Genomic DNA, 18,845 nt, shown 5'->3' on the forward strand with positions numbered 1-18,845 from the left:
TTTTGGGTTGCCATGGATTCAATCATTTACCTGTTTTTTTCTCTGCTTCCCTAACATAACCTGCTCAGTGAACCCGCCAGTGAAAAGTAACTGAATTCATTTACTCAAATGAGGTACATGTTCTTCACTAGAATATTTTTTTCGTGCTTCTTTGTATTTCTACTCCACCACATATGAAGATTAAGATACAAAATATACTCACCAAGCACTTTATTTGGAACACCTGTGCAATCTAATGCAACCGATACAACACATCTGCCATAAATTCTACTTTTACGAAGCTTATAGATTTTCAGTTTTTGTCGACATTGTCAGAAAAGTGATAATTCTACTTAATGTTTATTATCGAGGTCATAGTGGGTGGTGGTGCTGTACTGGACTGCATTATATTGAAAAGTGTATTTCCCCCCTCATGTATGTTAATGAGGTGGACAAAATATTTTCAAAATGACAAAAAAGAGGCACATGGAGGGCATTTTGTAGGTTATTGCAGGCTATATTTCATTTTCTATGTTTTAAATCGAAACATCATACATTTATTTTGTTGGGGCCCCAGGCAGTTGCCTAACTTGCCTAATGGTGAAGTGCACCCTTGTGCTTGTGGTGCTCTGCACAACCACCTAGTTCACCTACTGCATGCCTAAAAAGTCAAGTATTTCTCAGTAAAACAGTCCTGTTTTATGGAAAGCTCTCTGAGTTCAGAGTGGTATGAGAAAGGGAAGATCCCAGTTCTGCTTCTGCATTATTAAACACCAACAAAGTCCCCACACCGTGAAAGCCCTTCACTTCCTTATGTTTTTAGCACTATGTATAAAATGAGTCAGAGGATGCAGCGGTCTAAATGGGCCTGTGTGTTGTGCTATTTTTGTCCTCTTCTGCTCTGCTCTTCTCCCAGTGCGTGAGAAAACCTCAGGCCAGTTCACATACCCAATCTCTCTGAGCAATGGAGACACGCAACCCTCCTACCCACCAGGGCCTTCAGACGACTTCATTAATGAAGTGTGCTCACAGTCCAGACTGTAACCTGTTAAAATAACACGGGATTTCTCTTCAGGAGAAGGGAATGGTAAAATGCCCAGGGCATCCTTGACCCATTTATTCTGCTGTCTTTGCTCAGCTAGTTGTCCTGCTGCTGCTGACAGCAGGTGATGCAGGTGAGAGAGGTGCCCAGTAGCTCTCAGAGGTTGACTCATTCATAAACTCCTGCTGCTTGAAAAGAATATCCATATCCTAGATGCTCCACTGTGTTCTGTCCGCACAAAAATGTCGTTTCCATTGGATTTTCACGGAAAATCCGGCCCGGGTCCTTCACATAGAAATCAGTCCACAGGCTGTTACAGACAACCGAGAAAGTCGGGGAAGGTCTCATTTTTTGTTACATTACTACACGTTCACTCATTGGCAATAAAAAAGCATTAATACATGTAAATTGATTCATAATTCTACATATACAACCTTTAACTTTTTAATCTTTAAGGACCAGATTCACTCAGCCTTTTGCACCTTGTTTCTGATGCATTCTACATCTGGTGTTGTGTGTGTCATTTATCAAACAGGTGCAGCAGCCTTTAATGGCTGTTTTGGTGGGAAAATGCTTTTCCTCTGCAGATCAAGTGCAAATCATGGGGTGTATATGTACTTCTTTTATTTCATTTGTGAATTTGGGAAATAAATTCCTTCCTTCCTCATTAATGGGTATTGAACCAACTGCCCTTATAGCAGCACATTCAAGCAGCATAAATCCATCAAAACACACCATCAAACAGAAGAACTGAATGGAAACAGAAAGGCAAGATACATCATTATTAGCTGATTACTTAACTGTGTTTAAGTGTTTTCAGGCAAACCTTTCTTTCAATTATTCTGTAGACCTTTTAAACATTCACTGATTAGCAGCTTTTGTTTTGCCAAATCAGAGCTCATTTGTTGTTCATTATGTGATATTACACATGAAAAGAAACAAGCTGCCAAGCTGCAGGGTTTGACTCGGTTAAAGCAACAGTTTTCCTTTAGACTGTTATGGTACCTCCACAGCACCTGTTTGGGTTTATGTACATGTCACCTTTTGCATGTTTCATTTTTTCAGAATTTGACAAATTATATTTGTAAGTTTTTTTATTTGTACATCTTTCAAAGTAGAAACTATTAAATGATTTTAACGTGGAGTTGATGTATTTCCAGAGTAATTTAAAAATTTTTTTTTTTTTTTTTTTTTTTTTCCAGAGTGTTTTGAAATATTGTGAATATGCTGGGGCCTGTCAGCAGTTTACTTTTACTATCGCTGTCCTGACATAGCATGTTCTCTGCTGCCCTCCAGTATTCCAGGAAAGTCAGTTTGGCTGAACTAATCCTTTGATACATTATCCTTTTCTTCTCAAGTACTTATTTATTTCCTCTTTTTAGTAACTTTCCATTCTCAGATTTTTACTTCAGTATTTTTAATTAGAAAGTTAATGTATCTCTTTGACACAAGGGATGACATGACAGGGTGGTGAGTGGAAATCTGAGGACACTCAATGGCATCGAGGTATGTGTGTGTATATATATATATATATATATATATATATACACACACACACACATACAAAAAAATATATTCACATGTCCACTTATACTTAAACAAAAAGCTTGACTTTGTCAGCGTTCATTAAGGCCTAATACCCCAAAGTGGAGACAGATGTGAGGATGAAATGGAGCATAACATGTTCAAATTAATCTGAGGCAGCAAACTAACTGAATACATTTAATTCTTTAATCTGTTTTACATGCAATGTTGAGCACACCTTCATCATAAACACAGTGTTGCTGGTAGCCAGATGGACCCACGTTTACAAGCACAAAATATTCTGGTTTTTGCCCTTATTCCAAAAAAGGCAATATTCCTACTAAGCTGTTTACATGGCTAATGAAAATGAGCATTCCACTAATATTCCTGTTTACATGCAGAGGGTTTTCAGGGTTTCCCTCTGCTCCAGTGGGAATGTGAATCACAAGATCTCTGCAGGCAGTGACTTAAACCAGCGAGTTGAAAAACATCAGTGAGCTGCTGCCTGATATTTGTATGCAATACTGATATGACTGATATTATAAATGTATAGTTACAGGCACATCCAGTAGCTAGGTTGTCACATGATGTTTACTGCACTGCTGAGTGTTTTTGGTGCATCTCACTGAGTCGTCACCTTCGGTCAGGATAATAACCAATCCCCTTCGTCCCTGTCGTGGAAAAGGCACACTTTATTTTTCCAGCCTGTCCTGAACAGCTTTCCACTCTCCTCTCATTCCTCTCCTCTGTCTGCCTTCCTGCTCCACTATATGTAATTTTGCCTGCACGGGGATAAACAGGCGAGTGGCCCGTGTGTCGCAAACTGCGGTAAAAACCCCAATTGAGACACACATTCTGAATGCACTGTATACATGTCCAAAGAATGCTCCTAAAAGCAGAATACTGGCATATCCCACATGTCTTAATTGGAAAGTGCTACATTCGGAATAAGGCCTAATTTCGAATATGTTGTTTACATGACCCGTATTAAATTCAGAATATTGTCATATTCGGAATAATAGTGGAATATTGGTATGCCTGTAAACATACCCATTGTTTACATATCCATTTCTGATAGTTTATACATCAGTATAAAGGATAATGGTTTAAAGGTTATCCATGCCCTAAGTAGCCCGTTGTATATTATATTGCTATATCCAACATAAATACTGAATTCTTTTCAAAGGCTTTGCAGTGAACACCCACAAAAAGAACTTGCCTTTACTACTAGTGCTGGCTAACAATGTTCAAACATATGGTGGTAAATTGGGATTGCACTTATAAAATAAAGGTGGTTTTAAAGCGTAGTGGCATGTCACACTGGGACAACTGACATTCCTTTAGTTGAAACTGAAAGGCTTTTTCTTTTTCATTTTATTTTTCAATGGTTTGACCACAACAGGCACACATCTTCTCTAAACTACAGTACAAGTCAAAAGTTTTCTCATTCAGATGAATGGGAAGGTTGAAGACAATCCTGTCATTTATTCCCATTCAGCAGGCAAAGGAATCTATGATTGGCCTTTGATTTTGATGTTCAACATGTTCACCCCCTTCGCTGTTTCATGCAGCAGTGGTTTGCGGCCACATCAGGGTGGTTAACAAGGGACCTGGTCACGCTTGGTTGCCTTCTGTGTTGCCACCTTTTGAGGTGCCTTTAAGCAAGGCATCTCACATAGTGCTCCAACAGATCAGACTGGATATCTGCTCCCAGTCTCAGTGTATGAAATCTCCGACTCTGTCCTCCCCCTCATACGTGTCTCTGAGCTTGTTTTGGTGAACATAAACTCGTGTGGATTAGCTAGAAACACGATGCTCTTAATCCTCTTAAGTATTCTGCCATTAATCAGTGCATCTACAGTGTTCACATCAGGGCCGTACGGGCTTTGGACAGATATTGCATTGATGAATACCACTTATTCATTCTTACTTGTTGTAACGTGTTCTTTTATATCAACAGGTTCACCAAACTGGCGCCTATGTTCCTTGATCCAAATTACAAACGATTCCTCAAGATTGGTGATTATTCACCTCCGTTTGGAATAAAGTCACAAGGTATGGAAACATTTTCTTGTCATTTCAGGTAGAGGTACTATAGATCCACTCTACTGTAGGTGGATGTGCATTTATTCCAAGTTAAGACTAGATCTGGAGAGATAGCCCACGTAGTTTGCATAAATCACACTGTGGCTAAAGGAAGACCTGACAACCTCACAGTGACGACCAATAAGCAGCTGACAGTCACTGCACCAGGCTGTAGTTTACCAAGAAGTAGTTCCTGCATGTAACTCCCCGTGAAACCACAGTTTGTCATTTTTGACATTTCTGTTTCGTCTGCAGATTAAACAACTGAGACACAACGTATTAATTAACAGAAGTAGCACAGCGAAGTTCTCACAAAATAGGTGAGGCCAAAATAGGGAGCGGGGGTTCTGAAGCTATTCGACCATCCATCCAGGAAGCTACCTCTCTGTTGGCTCTCATCCGTCAGAGAATGTGTTGTTTAAAAATGCTTATCTCTCAGATTTTTGTTCACACCCTCCCCCTCTGCCAGTGTCTCACACTGTACACATCTCTCTCTCCAAAGAGCTAGTGGAGGGTCCTACTTTGCTTGCTTAACTATAATATATAGAAGTGACAGCCTACCTGGACGTTCACCCAATGCCCTGCCTATCACAGCTAGCGCAGTGCTGGATATGAAGGCAACATAGCATCATGGATGAAATGTGGAGGGAAGAACTCTTTCATTTTCATCTTCATCTCTTTTTTTATTCTTCCACTTCTCCCTCTCTCTCTCTCTCTCTCTCTCTCTTTCTCTATCTCATATCTGCAGAGAAGATCATAGATATCCTTCTGTCAGCTACAAAGAGCTATGGCCTGGGGGAAGAACTCGACAGGTAAGTTGGTGGTACTTGCCTAGGAAAGCTCTGATCCATACAGTGCAGTCATCACAATATCTCCTTCTTTTATGTGTTCTCACATAAGTCAGTAGAATTATTAACCTGTTGGATTCGGTGACCCATGTGGCTAGTATCATGAAGTGACTGTGGATTAGCCAGCTATGTTTGGGTTTTATTCCGATTTTCCGGCATCACAAAGCAAGTGTGAGTTTGCAATACAGTGACAAATAATAAAGAACAATCAAGACATTTGTATACAGTACCAGTCAAAAGTTTGAGTTTCTCATTCAAGTGAATGATACTGTAGATCAGTAGAATCACTTTGCTTTCCATGGTCTTGCACAGCCATGTGTCCTCTCTGCTCGCTTTAAAACGAGGTGAACAGAACAATAGTTGAGCATACTATTGTAGTAATGAATTAGTTCTGTATTAATTGCCCCTAATCACCTATGTCATATATAATACTCTTGATCTGATAATGTTGAATGTGATGGGCTGAAGTAACTGTGTTGTTTGAATCTACTTTGTGATGAAGTTTTTGTCTTTATATGGGCCTCATCAGTTCTACAGACGTGTTCTGACCTTGTTTCATCAGACAGCTAAGACAATTAGGAATGTGTTTATTTTTCCAACCAGAATTAAGCAGAGCAGACTAAACACAGGACACATGTTGTATTAAGTCTACAAAATAACAGTACAGTCAACCAAAGTGTGATACATTTACTGGTGTTAACTGTCCCACTTCTGCTGTTAGTGCCTCAGAGAGTTCTTTATATAAGTATAAACACTGAATAGATAAGGTGATAATGAATAACTGTGGCATTAATCGTTCTCATAACTCACAGCTTTCTACTGTACATTAGACTGTCAAAGACTGGAATGGAAAATGAATATAAACAATAAATATATAAGAAAGCAGTTGCCCTTTTGGAGTTAAATCCATAAATCTGTTTAGACATCAGATTTAATTAGGGCAGCTGTGGCTCAGGAGGTAGAGTAGGTCGTCCACTAATCAGAAGGTCGGTGGTTTGATTCCCAGCTCCTCCAGTCCACATGTCAAAGTGTTTTTGGGCAAGATACTGAACCCCAAATTGCTCCAGATGGCTGCACCATCAGTGTGTGAGTGTGTGTGTGTATGGGTGAGCATAAAAACATAGTGGGGCGCTTTGGATAGGAAGCACTGTATCGCTCTTGATGAGCAGGTTGGCACCTTGCATGGCAGCCTCTGCCATCAGTGTATGAATGTGTGTGAATGGGTGAATGTTGGCATGTATTGTAAAGTGCTTTGAGTGGTAGATAAGACTAGAAAGGTGCTATATAAATACAGTCCATTTACCATAAAAGATGCTTATAACTTCAGATCGTATGATATCATATCTCAGGTGCCTACCCTCTGTGTTACAGTATGAGCTGTAAGACATGCATCATTGTGGGGAATGGAGGAATCCTTGCCAACCGGTCTCTGGGCCAGAGGATTGATGAGTTTGATGTGGTGGTCAGGTATGTTATGACACTATACAGACTGTACACACTTTTTACTGCAAGTTTGTCCTCATCTGAATCGAGTCAAAGGCCAGAGGTTGTTGTATGTTACACAGATTGTAAAGACCTCTTCAGAGAATTTGTGATTTTGTGCTATATAAATAAATAAATAATCACCTTGAAAGCCACAATCCGGCTCACACCATGTGATACTCCCACAGTAGACAATTAGTCTTAATGTTCTTTGGTTTATCAAGTGATGCTCCTATAAGACATCTGTATTTTTAGTTTGACAATTTGAGAAATGTACAGTTGCAAATGTTAAACATTGTTGGAATATTACTACTTTTAAGGAATATATAACCTCTTCACAAGAAACAAGCATCTTTATTTCTTCACAATTTAGCTTACTCTCAACTTCAGCTATTTCAGGGTCTTTTACCCTCCTTTCACAACAAATTTACCTTGTGTTTTGATTTCAGACCGTTGCTTAGCAATCGGCTTCCCATTCAACAGAGATACTAAACCCTTCAGCACTACACAAGCAGTTTGCATCCAAGTTATTTAGCTAAGATAACAAGGAGACGTCAGGGGTCTGATCAGCCACAATCTCCCTGGAAACTTGCAGCAGAGTTGCACTGTTACAGTGGCTAAACTTACAGTCCTGGCACTGTGCAGTGACTGGGTTTGCCAGTAGGCCTTTTAATTAGAGCGACTAACATGTATGCAAAACAGTCAAGTCAAAATGTATTTGTATGTCACATTTAAAACAACCTCAGTTGACTAAAGTGCTGAACAGGCTTAAAATACGAAAATAAATAAATATAAAAGTAAATAACAAATAGGAATAAAAGAAAACATAAGCACAATAATAATAAGAAAAGAATTGCAGCACAATAGAAGATGAAGTAAAGGTGTCAAGCTCAACTCAAATTGAATGCCAACGAGAAGAGGTGGGTCTTCAGCAGTGACTTGAAATTTTCTAGTGTCTGAGCAGTTCTTATATGAATAGGTAAGCTGTTCCACAGATTTGGGGCAGCCACTGCAAAGGCTCAGTTGCCTCTATTTTTGTGCCTGGATCTCAGAACATCCAAGAGCATCTGGTTGGTTGACCTCAGTACTCTAACTGGAGTATGAAGATGCAAGAGTTCTGCTAGACGAGGTGGCACCAGCCCATTTAAAACCTTAAAAGCCAGCAATAAAATCTTAGAATCAATCCTAAAATGGACAAGAAGCCAGTGGACAATACTGGTGTAATGCGATCACGTTTTCTTTTAGCAGTTAGAAGATGAGCAGCTGCATTTTGTACTAAGTACAAAACAGTGACTGCACCTTATAGCTGTTCACCTCAGGCTTTATGCTTGCATTGTCCATGAGAGAGTCTTGTTCATAGTTGTAAAATGCTGTTCAATAATGTCCTTCTGTTGTCTCATGGCTTTATTTTTAAATGCTGCCTTTTTCCTATTAATGCAGTCTTTAGTTCTTTAGTTATGTATGGTTTATTGTGTGGGTAAACAATTATGTCTTTCTTGGTGAGTACACTGTCCACACAAAAGTTAATATAGTGCATTGTTGTCTCTGTAGCCACTTTGATATCAGTATCACTGAAAATTTCCAATCTGTGCACAGAAAAAACCCTTTCAGTTTTTCTATGTCATCCTCTGACCACACTGTCACAGTTTTGATCTGTGGCTTGCTGTGTTTGAGCATTGTTTTATATGTGGGAATTAAGTGGATGGTGCTGTGTTAGCTAGGGGGATTTAGATCTGGCAACATATGCATTTTTGATGTTTTCGTAGTACTTATCTAGAGTTCTATTATCTTGTGATTCTCACTGGACATATTGTTCAAACCCAGGCAGTGATAGTTCAAGTTTTCACTGGTTAAAATCTCCTAGAAAATAAAACTGGGGCTCCTGGTGTACGCTGTAGTTGCTGGTGAACACAGTCTGCAATGAAAGCTGCTGCTCTTGCTGTGTTCCTGCTGGGGGGAACGTACACAGTACAGGTAACTACACTGCCAAACTCTCTCGGGAGGTAAAACAGTCTTAAGCTCATATATAGTACCTCAACATCAGGACAGCAGATTGTTTCTCTTACTGTGTACTGTTTGCACCAGTCATTGCTCACATACATATCTATGTCCTCTGTTCTTTCCCGATATTTCGTTCCTGTCTGCTCTGACAAGAGAGAACCCCTCAATTTCAACCATGGAGTTGGGGATGTCCTGGTGTAGCCATGTTTCTGTAACCATCGTATCAATCAATCAATCAATCAATTTTTATTTATATAGCGCCATATCACAACAAAAGTCATCTCAAGGCACTTTTCACATAGAGCAGGTCAAGACCGTACTCTTTAATTTACAGAGACCCAACCATTCCCCCATCTTGTACTTGAGATGCGGTACTCAAAACATCCCTTTGTGTTGACATGGAGTTCTTCCATTTTGCCTTGCAGTGACCTTGCATTGCTCAATATCATGGAGGGCAGCAGAGGTCGGTTTCCCCGTCGTCATAGATGCTGCCGTACTCCACTTTGCCTGCCTCTTTTTTGCAACCACCAGTTGCATTCAGGTCACAACCTCACACATTCAGGCAGGTCCATTAGATATGGTCCAACAGCAGAACATGTTGTCCCCATAAACTCAGCTTCAGGCAGACATATAGAGTGAACATTATGTGAACTTAACATGTTTTTTCCAAATTAATATTAAGTAACACAAATCAAATCAAACCAAACAAATCAATCAAGCACAGAGACCGCAAGCCAGGGTCGCAAGCAGAGCAGAGCCACCATAAAGGGGAAAAAAACTAATCTTCTCTGAAGACATTATCTATTAGTTTTAAAGTTACTCAACATCAACCTTGATCACAAAGCCATGTTATGCCTTACTGTTGACAAGTTTCGTTGTCATTAGTGTCATCTCAGCAGGTCCAGGTTTGTTTTGAGTTGACTTGGAGTTGCTGTGTTGAGTCACCAGCGAGGTTCAGGTAGTTGCATAGCCCAGAGCAGGCTATGGGTTGTAGATAAGTCTTTGCAGGTGCAGTGGTGTTGAACCACCAGTGAAGAGGGGTTAAGCCTTGTTTCAGGCTGCCATGAAATTGTCTCTGTCGGTTTAACTCCCAGTTTGGCCGTACAGCAAGCAGGCCGAGATCCAGTTTCAAGCGTTGCTGTCTTCTTCAGAGCGATGTGCCAGTTTGAGTTGAGGATTCAGGCATTCGCTGGCTTCTATTAATCTAGTTTAATGCCGAATAAAGTTTAATCTGACTATAGTCAAATCTTTAATCAATAGCTCCATGTGAGTTGGCGTAACTTTAAAAGCAAATACTATTGAAAACATGAGACTTAATATTACAAATAAACAAAAACAAACTGAACTTGTTTCAATAAATCAAATAAATACACGCATACTTGGGCGAAAAAGAAAGAAAACAGATGTCTTAGGAGAATTGTGTCTGAGCTCTTGAGTTTCTGCAGACCACCTCAAAGAGAAATGACTGAGTTTGTTTCATAGGTTTGGACAGGACAGGTGGAGCTTTGGTTGTGTTTTAAACATTTTCGCACTGAATTTCTGATGAATATACATTTCCTTTGTTTGGGGACTTTAAGGTGTGCCTGACTTTGACTTGAGATGGTAAATTTTCTACACTGGGGAACTAAGTTTTGAGTTTTAAACGCAAAATTCACAATTCACTATGTCTATGAATACTTCATGTCACATTGTACCGTATATTGTAAAACCATTCAGAAAAAACAGTTCAGCATTATACATTAATTTCATAAGTCAATCCTTCCTATCAACATACCAAACATTAACATTCATATTCTCCTGATGTTTAGACATTCAGTCTTCATTGATTCAACCTTCTCAAACCATCTACATGCCTAGTGGTGAAATAAAAGTTTAAAGCAATAATTATGTGACTAGATTAAACTTCCAGAAACATAATTTCAAATATAAATTCAAGATAACTTTTACTTCATAATATAAAAACATTCAATATGATGATCATTTCTTAATAAAAGAAAATGCTCCACTTGAAATTCTTAAAACATTAACTTTACATTCCTATTACTTCAGAAACTTCATTCATTCAATATGACTACTCATTTAATTTAACTACTAAAATATGATTAGGTTATTAGAGCAAAAGTTAAACAGGTGATTTTGAAATACCATTGCATAGTTACCATAGAAATATTCATTAACTCTTATGACATTTAAAAATTCAACATGAAGTTCTAACTTTATCAATAGAGGGCAGTATTCTCCTCAATAGATTACCACACAGCTATTAAAGTTATGCCATTCTCTATGACAAACAACACATAAACATGCAGATTTGCAGAGACTCAATGAATATCATGAGGGGTTTTCTGTCCATGTGTGTTGAGTTGTAGGTCTTTTCTCCTGGTATAAATGACCCCAAAGGTCATTTATGCTTTTAGTTCAGGCCATAATTTAGTTATTGGTCAGAAATGGCCTCTCAGGAGGTCTGTTCAATATCCATTTTGTCATAGTTTTTTACTTTTGTCATTGTCATGCTCTGAGACCCCCACTTGGCTAAAAGGTCAGTTTGGGGGTCCAGGGGTGAGGCATTCAGCCATGTCTCTGTAGAATTCACTCCTCACCTCCTCAGTTTGAAATTCAAGAAGGGTTGTCTTATCCCATGAAATAAAACAGCATGGTGTCCTACAACACACTAACTTCTCCTGATTGGTTTTGGACAGTGTGTTTTGTGATTAATTGATTGTGCCACTGTGTATTGCAGGTTAAATGAGGCCCCAGTGAAAGGCTTTGAGAAAGACGTTGGCTCCAAAACCACTATGAGGATCACTTATCCAGAGGGAGCCATCCAGAAGACAGAGCATTATGAGACTCAGTCGCTGTTCGTCCTCTCAGCCTTCAAAGCTCTGGACTTCCGGTGGCTGCGACACATGGTCTTCAACCAGAGGCTGGTAAGGCAGCTGGAAACATTACGTTATATTATATACATTCTGCCTCTAAATTTTATGCATGTGTATGTGGTCATTTATTGACTTGAATGCACAGATGAAAGGAAGCTAGTACAATCCAGTACTGTAGACCACTCAGGGTTCAACATAACATTTTTTCCCCGCTGGCCCACTTGGCCAGTAGATCAGAGTTTTACTGGCCCCTTGTATATTTTCACTGGTCCAGCAGCCAAAAAATGAAAATAACTTTTTTCCATAATTTTGCTGTTTTATTATACACAATATGTACAACAGTGAAGTTCCCTTTAGATTTGGTTGTTTACCTTTAATTATTGATGTGTAATGTAGATATATTACACAAATATGCAAAATTTAAAATTAGGCACATATTGGATCAGTAAATGAATGGTCTATAAATGTAGGTTTCTCCATATGTTGTGTTAAATCAGATACTATGGAATACATAGACAGAACGGAATAAAATTTATGATAACCTTTCAGTGAGTATATATGACCTTGATAATAAACTAAATTAAACAAATTAATATTAACAACATTAACAATTAAATTAATGCTGAGTCGTCAGAGTGATGATGATTATTACTATTAACTAATGATCATTATTAACTATTATCAGGTTCTCTTCTTTTCATACATATATTTTCTTAACTGTCATTTTTGATAAAAATTATATAGTATTATATTCACCCAACTAATCAAGGCAGACAATAGATAGATTGAAGACATTTTTGGGGCTCATAATTCAATACATTTAATCAAATCTTACATAACACAGCCAATATGATTAGCTTATGCACATGTTGATGATGTTGATGAAAACATAAAGTAAATACAGACATGGCAAACAAAGTTTGCAACAAGTCTGGCTGGTTGTAGTCCTGTCAGAGCTGGGTGTATGGAGGTCTGAGATGAGGGAGGATGACCAGAAGAGTCTGGACAGACACTGGAGGGACAGAAGTCAGTATGAAGTATGAAAGTGATATAATGAACATAAACTGTCTTTTTATGAACCAACAGCAGTAAAAGTTAAATTCAACATGTTGCACTGATGCACAAAAAACAGACAAGCAAAATAAACATTGCTTAACTAAAAACACACTCACACAAAATAACATTGCACTATGAAATAAACACAAGTGCATATTTACTTGACAAGCAGCATCAGGTCTATTGATCCAGATCTCCTGATGATGTCACAGAGTTATAGACGTATCCATTCGCTGTGAGCACAGAGAACCTTTCAGTTCAGATCAGGCTGCATCTCTGGTGACTGTAAAGAAAATAGCACAACCCAGTGAGATTACTGGCACTCATCAGTACAGATCAGCTGTGGAAAAAGCATGATGCTGAACTGAAACTATGTACTGACCCAGTGTGTTATCCTCAGACCTGGAGGATTAGAGGCCCAAATGAGGACCACTGCTGAGGGTCAGAGGTGATGATGAGAAGGCTGAGTAGGTACCTTATCTACTGTTTCTATTGCTCCAGCTGCAGCTACATCATCCTGCTGTCTGTGACTCTGCTTTTACCAAGAAAAACATATAAGCACAGATATAAAATAAATGAATGCATTCACAAACATTCAATCAGTCCTGCTGCTCCACATGCTGCCTCATAGTTCTTCAGCAGCTGAATGGACCTGAACTGCACTGACTGAAACAGAGAAAGGCAGATTTACTGAACCTACAGCCTGTTATCAGAACACAGGAGACAGACAAGATTAGAGGCAGGCTGTAAGCATGTGAGAAATGCAATGAAAATAACACGTCAGTGTAAAAGGTCAATAACTTCATTAAATCTCTGTGTGCATGTGTATTCCAAAAAAGGAAAGAAACACATCTTCTGACTTGTGTCAGTATCAGTCTGGAAAGATTCCAGATCAGTTTCTGACAGCTCAGACAACAAGCTGCAGATTTCCCACACAAGTCATTTATATAACTCACATCATACTTCAAATATTACTGAGTTATCATTATCATTTACTTACTGAGTTACATCATGCACACCTGTGTCTACTGTTTATCTGACAAAGTCTGGAGTGAATAAGTTGATCTGTCTGACTACATCAGAGACAATAACGCTACAGTGGTTTACTGTCAGTCACAAATACAGGAGACAGAGCAGTACGGTCATTTGCTGTTGTTCGTTGTAATTATTGCTAATTAATATTACCAATGTTATTGTGTGGAGAGATTATCAATAATGTTACGTTATGAATATGACCACTTAGATGGAGGTACACAGCAAAAATTCAGAGATAAAACAACATGAAACAACATTGTCTCTTACCATTCATCCAGTCCCCCAGCGGAGAAACAGCTGAATAAATGTCAGGAACAAACTTACTGAAGGCCAGCAGATGAATATTAGCTTGAAAGAAAAGTCTTGCAAGTTTCATTCACCACAAACATAAAAAGACGAATATCTCGTATGTTGGTTATTTCTGCTTCTTCTCTTCCCATGGAGTCGACAAGCGGAAACACGAACAACGCCACTCTGCCATTGGAACTGTGGTTGGAGGGGGGATTACATCAGCAGTGATAAGAACTACCATAGAGAATGAATTGAAAAGTCAAGGGAGTTAAGCTCTAATATTCCGGCTCCTCACGCTGGATGTGAATGAAACTTGGCATGCATGTTCAAGACATAGTGCAGGATGTCTCCAATGAGTTTAATCGGGATTGTTTTAAGCCAACTTGCTAAGTTGCTTGCCAAGGCTGTATACCAAATTTGGTGTTGATAGTCAAAATCCAAAAGGTAGATGTCATATTACTCTTTTTAACTGAATGACTTTTATGTTCCAATTGGCTTTTTTGTAGAACACATTTAGATATGTGTGTCAAATTTCAAGTCAACTGGACTCACTATGTGGGTGTCCTGGCTTGTCAATTTTTTTTTTGGGGGGGGGGGGGGTTTAAACCCTAATAGATGGTCTGCAGTAACATAATTTCTTTTCATTTTTAATGAACCAATTAAAATACAGATAACAGACTTTTACGAAACTTTTTAAAATTGTTAATGTAATCCAATAATATATTATTGTTATCATTACAATTGTATTTAAAAAATATATATATTTAAAGAACACAAAAAAGTTAAACCATGACTGAACACAAAGCTTGAACCTAACGTTCTGCTGATGTGTTACCTGATTTGTTGTGAACATGCAAAACTTTAATTTAGCATCACTCAGTACAGAAACACTGCTGTAGTGTTTCTATATTTTTAGTAAAGCAACAAAATACGTTAAGACCTACTTGGGATATTGACATTAAGGTACTTGTTTTACTTTATACTGTACGCATTTAAATAACATGAAAATAAATTGTGAAATGTTGTGTGTAATGATGAAATGAAGGTTCGTGCATATTACAGAGGTCCACTGTTGAGCTATATTGAATGATAAGAGTCCACAGTTCACTGTCAGATAATGACAGATGTCCCTTTTTTAGTTAGCAGCATTCACACTGGTCCAAATCCAGCATGAGATGCATTTATCAAATCTAAATCCTTTTGATTTAGCATTTTTTGCAACAACAACAAAAAAACTCCATACAGCAAATGGCCAATGGTTTGCACTTCGCTTCTTCAGACTAGACCTAGGATACATCACATGACACCATCAGAACATGCCGACAGCTTCAACTGTTGGACTTACACAAAATATTAGCCAGCAAGACAACAGCCACACGCAAATGCCTATTGAATAGTAAAACATCCTGGAGGTAACGTGACTATTCACTACCTGAACATGGTGACGTAGACATAGTGATTTGAGCACATTGTGTTTATTATAGGGAGACAAATGTTCAGAAATTGGAATGTAATAAATATAACATTGACATATTTTATTTCAGGAACCTTACTGTACAGAAAATCAAAATCTATGACTTGTGACACAAAAATGAACAATGTTTTAGAGCTACCCCTAAATTTCTCAAACTACGCTGTCATGGGAGCTCATGTCCTTTTCAAGGTAGCCAAGTTCCCCTTATCTCCACTGTAATTCAAACCCTGTTTAAGATGATGTCAATGAAGGCACTCTTTATAACACATTTCCACTGCTGTGAAGTTTCAAATTACATTGTCACTGTGGTGTCTGTCTGACCACTTGTAGTCCACTGAACAGCAAGATCAGTTGTTTTTTTATCAGTTAGCAGAACACGCATTGAACCTGGAGGGATAGGAGAGTAGATAAGTACTTTTTTTCCTTTAGTTTACCAGTCAAAAATCATTTTTTTAAACTTACTCCATTTTAACTTTGATTGTTGCACCTTTGGAGCAGTGGTGATGGTAGTTCTTTGTCCTTTGTGCCCTTCAGCAGTATTAGACTTTTAATACTGACAATCACCAAATCCCCTGACGTCTGTATGCATGCCCATCTAACTCCAAATCAAAGGGGGCAGAGGGGGCAGTATGAAACTTCAGCTCTGATGCACATCAGAAAGCAGCCGTCATTCAACTTCAGCACTGAAGGCAGAGCAGGAAGCTAGGGCTTCATTTGGCCTGTCAGGAGGAGGTGGATTTCACTGAGGTGGTCCCAGTCCTGGATCACATTTCACCTCCATTGACAGCTGGAAGCACAGACAGTCTGTTTGCTACATCCCTGCCCTTTGTTGTCAAGAGAAAGACTACAGGCTCATGTCTTGTCTGAAGTGGAAGCAACACAAATTACTTTTTTTGACATCTGTCTGTCATAACACAAACGCTTTCAGTTGAACTACTGCTGCAGCACATTGTAATTGTTGTAACCTGACGCATATTTTTACATTTTAAGTCTATTTTTTGTTTTACTCATGCAAGTAAACATGATTGTAAAACCCACAAACTGTAACCATTTTCATTGACCTGCTTCAACTAGACAACAAATTTTACAATGAGCTATTTGTTGTAACTTCTGCAATGTTTCAACACTGAGGATGATGTCAAGAACCATGCATTTAGAATCACTAGTGATCTTTTTCCTGTTTTTTATTGTGTATTTGTACAGCGGACAAGGTGTGAGTGTAGCCATAAGGGCCTCTGTCTGCTTCAAATGAAGTGCTTGTTGAATTGTCAAACAGTCAGTGCCTTTACATACCAGGTAACTCAGAGAAGACACATTACGCAGGTAATCAAGGAACATGTTTGCATGTACTGACCAGGTTACTATAAATCTGCATATACATGCAGCACATCTGTTAACAGACTTCTCCCTGACCCCAACTTTATTTCAGAAGCATGGATTATGTATTTTAACTGTATTAATGATAGAAGATGATGCTTCCTAACTTACAAAAATTCAAATGTTCAGCATATTTGTGTTAGTTCCAGTTTTAGTTTGACTTACAATGAAATTTCCTTTCATCCAGCCAGTCTGCTAATTTCCCTGTCTAATGTCTAATGCACATCCTCACATGTAAAAAGCCAATTGGAAACCTGGCTAACTGTATACATGGCCAATAAATCATTTTTTTAGGAGAAATCTAGCTGGCGATTTCTCTAGTCACCTACCCTGATTATTGTACACCCATTTCTCGTTCTCATGACACTTCTAAATCAGCTTAAAGGGGAAAGCTGACTGTAACCTGGTTACTTAAGCACACTGTCTGAAACCTCCTCCCCCCACACTTATCCCACTTCAGAATTTGGGGGGCTGCGTCCACAATTTTATACATTCCCTGAAAAGGCAAATTTCTTGAAAGGCAATCCAACAATCACAGCCACTTACACAGTGATTGGCCGGGTGTCCAGAGGTGTGAAATATTTGAATTTCTCCCTCAAGCTTTCTTTTTTATTCTTCGCACAGCCACTCTCATCATTTTGTGCATGAACAACAAGCGCAGAGCAGTGGATGTTTTCAAGGAGAGACTGTCCAAAATAGGGATGTCAGTTTTGGTTAATTTTGCTTTCGATGGACTGACATCCATTAACCAGTAACTAACCAGTTAATTTTTAAGAAAAGTTGTGATGTAGATTTTGTTTGTGAGAGCTGTCCAGCAGAAGGTAGTCAGAGTCAGCTTGTCTGCCCTGGCTAGCTTGACTTTTAACTCATCCTTCTCCTCCTCAAAGGGTTTTTCAGTGTGTTTGATCACAGTAGCTCTTGATGGCATAACGTTCTCGGGCTTGAGGTACAGAACTAGCTCTTTCAATCCCTCATCCGCTACCACACTGATTGGCAGCATATCGATCTCAATCATTTCGCACAAAAACTGGGTGATTGCCTCGGACTGGTGCGCATCACACTTACTCCCCCCAGCTAGCAGCAATGTGATCTTTGGCTATGACTGCAAGCCATCCTCGGACATGGCAGCTAGGTACTCGTTCTTAATGTGACACAGCACAGTACTAGTACTACTAGTAAACTGAAGAGTGGCATCACACAACTTACATTTGACTTTCATTCTTTTCTTGAAGAAATGGTCCCACACTGAGCTTCATTTAGCGCGTTTCATTTTTTACCTCAGACTGCTAGCTATCAGCAAAGCAGTTGGCACATCGTGTATGCAAATTAACAAATACACTGACATGCGTAACCAGTCAAAAATATTGTCAGTGACCACTGACCATTGACATCCCTAGTCCAAAAATGTGCACCGTTATCCCCTTGTTTGATTAATTGCGTCGAGACTACAAAGTCATGACAAAGAGTTTTTGAAAATGAATTGGGGAGACAATGGGATTCAGCCAGGAGGAAGCTATTAGAGCGGGTTTTCCAGTGAGGGCATTCAGAACAGATGGAAACCCTTTAGACATCATCAGACATCATCAACAAAATAGTTACACTTCTCCTCTGTAATCATCCCCTGAGTCTTACCTGTGAAAAGTAGTATTGGTATATTGGTGTTTTGTTAGCAATTTTTAAAGGCAGTACAGGTGCAACATATGACACTGCCACACAGTTAGGTTGAATTAACAGTAATGGTGTTAAAGGACTTTGAAGCTTATGAGTCCAGCCTC

At 38.9% G+C, this 18,845-nt stretch overlaps 1 protein-coding gene and 1 long non-coding RNA gene across 6 annotated transcripts in view; one reads left to right on the forward strand and one right to left on the reverse strand.

Annotated features, from left to right (window-relative positions):
* st3gal3a (ST3 beta-galactoside alpha-2,3-sialyltransferase 3a) overlaps window positions 1-18,845 on the forward strand; it is a 55,127-nt gene that overhangs the window by 23,427 nt on the left and 12,855 nt on the right. For all 4 annotated transcript variants that reach the window (XM_067598015.1, XM_067598017.1, XM_067598014.1 and 1 more), the window contains 4 exons: window positions 4,506-4,600; window positions 5,379-5,442; window positions 6,850-6,945; window positions 11,702-11,888. In XM_067598015.1, coding sequence (XP_067454116.1) covers window positions 4,506-4,600; window positions 5,379-5,442; window positions 6,850-6,945; window positions 11,702-11,888 — 442 coding nt within the window. The remainder of the gene's footprint in view (window positions 1-4,505; window positions 4,601-5,378; window positions 5,443-6,849; window positions 6,946-11,701; window positions 11,889-18,845) is intronic.
* On the reverse strand, window positions 11,896-14,785 carry LOC137188364 (uncharacterized). Of its 2 annotated transcripts, none has more exons than XR_010929374.1 (4): window positions 14,196-14,785; window positions 13,276-13,425; window positions 13,055-13,176; window positions 11,896-12,849 (listed from the first exon to the last, which is right to left on the reverse strand). It is a non-coding gene; the product is annotated as an uncharacterized lncRNA (long non-coding RNA). The 2 variants fall into 2 exon arrangements; XR_010929373.1 differs by having other exon boundaries at window positions 13,276-13,428.

Source organism: Thunnus thynnus, chromosome 8 (genome assembly GCF_963924715.1).
Source record: "Thunnus thynnus chromosome 8, fThuThy2.1, whole genome shotgun sequence".
Classification (NCBI taxonomy): domain Eukaryota; kingdom Metazoa; phylum Chordata; class Actinopteri; order Scombriformes; family Scombridae; genus Thunnus; species Thunnus thynnus.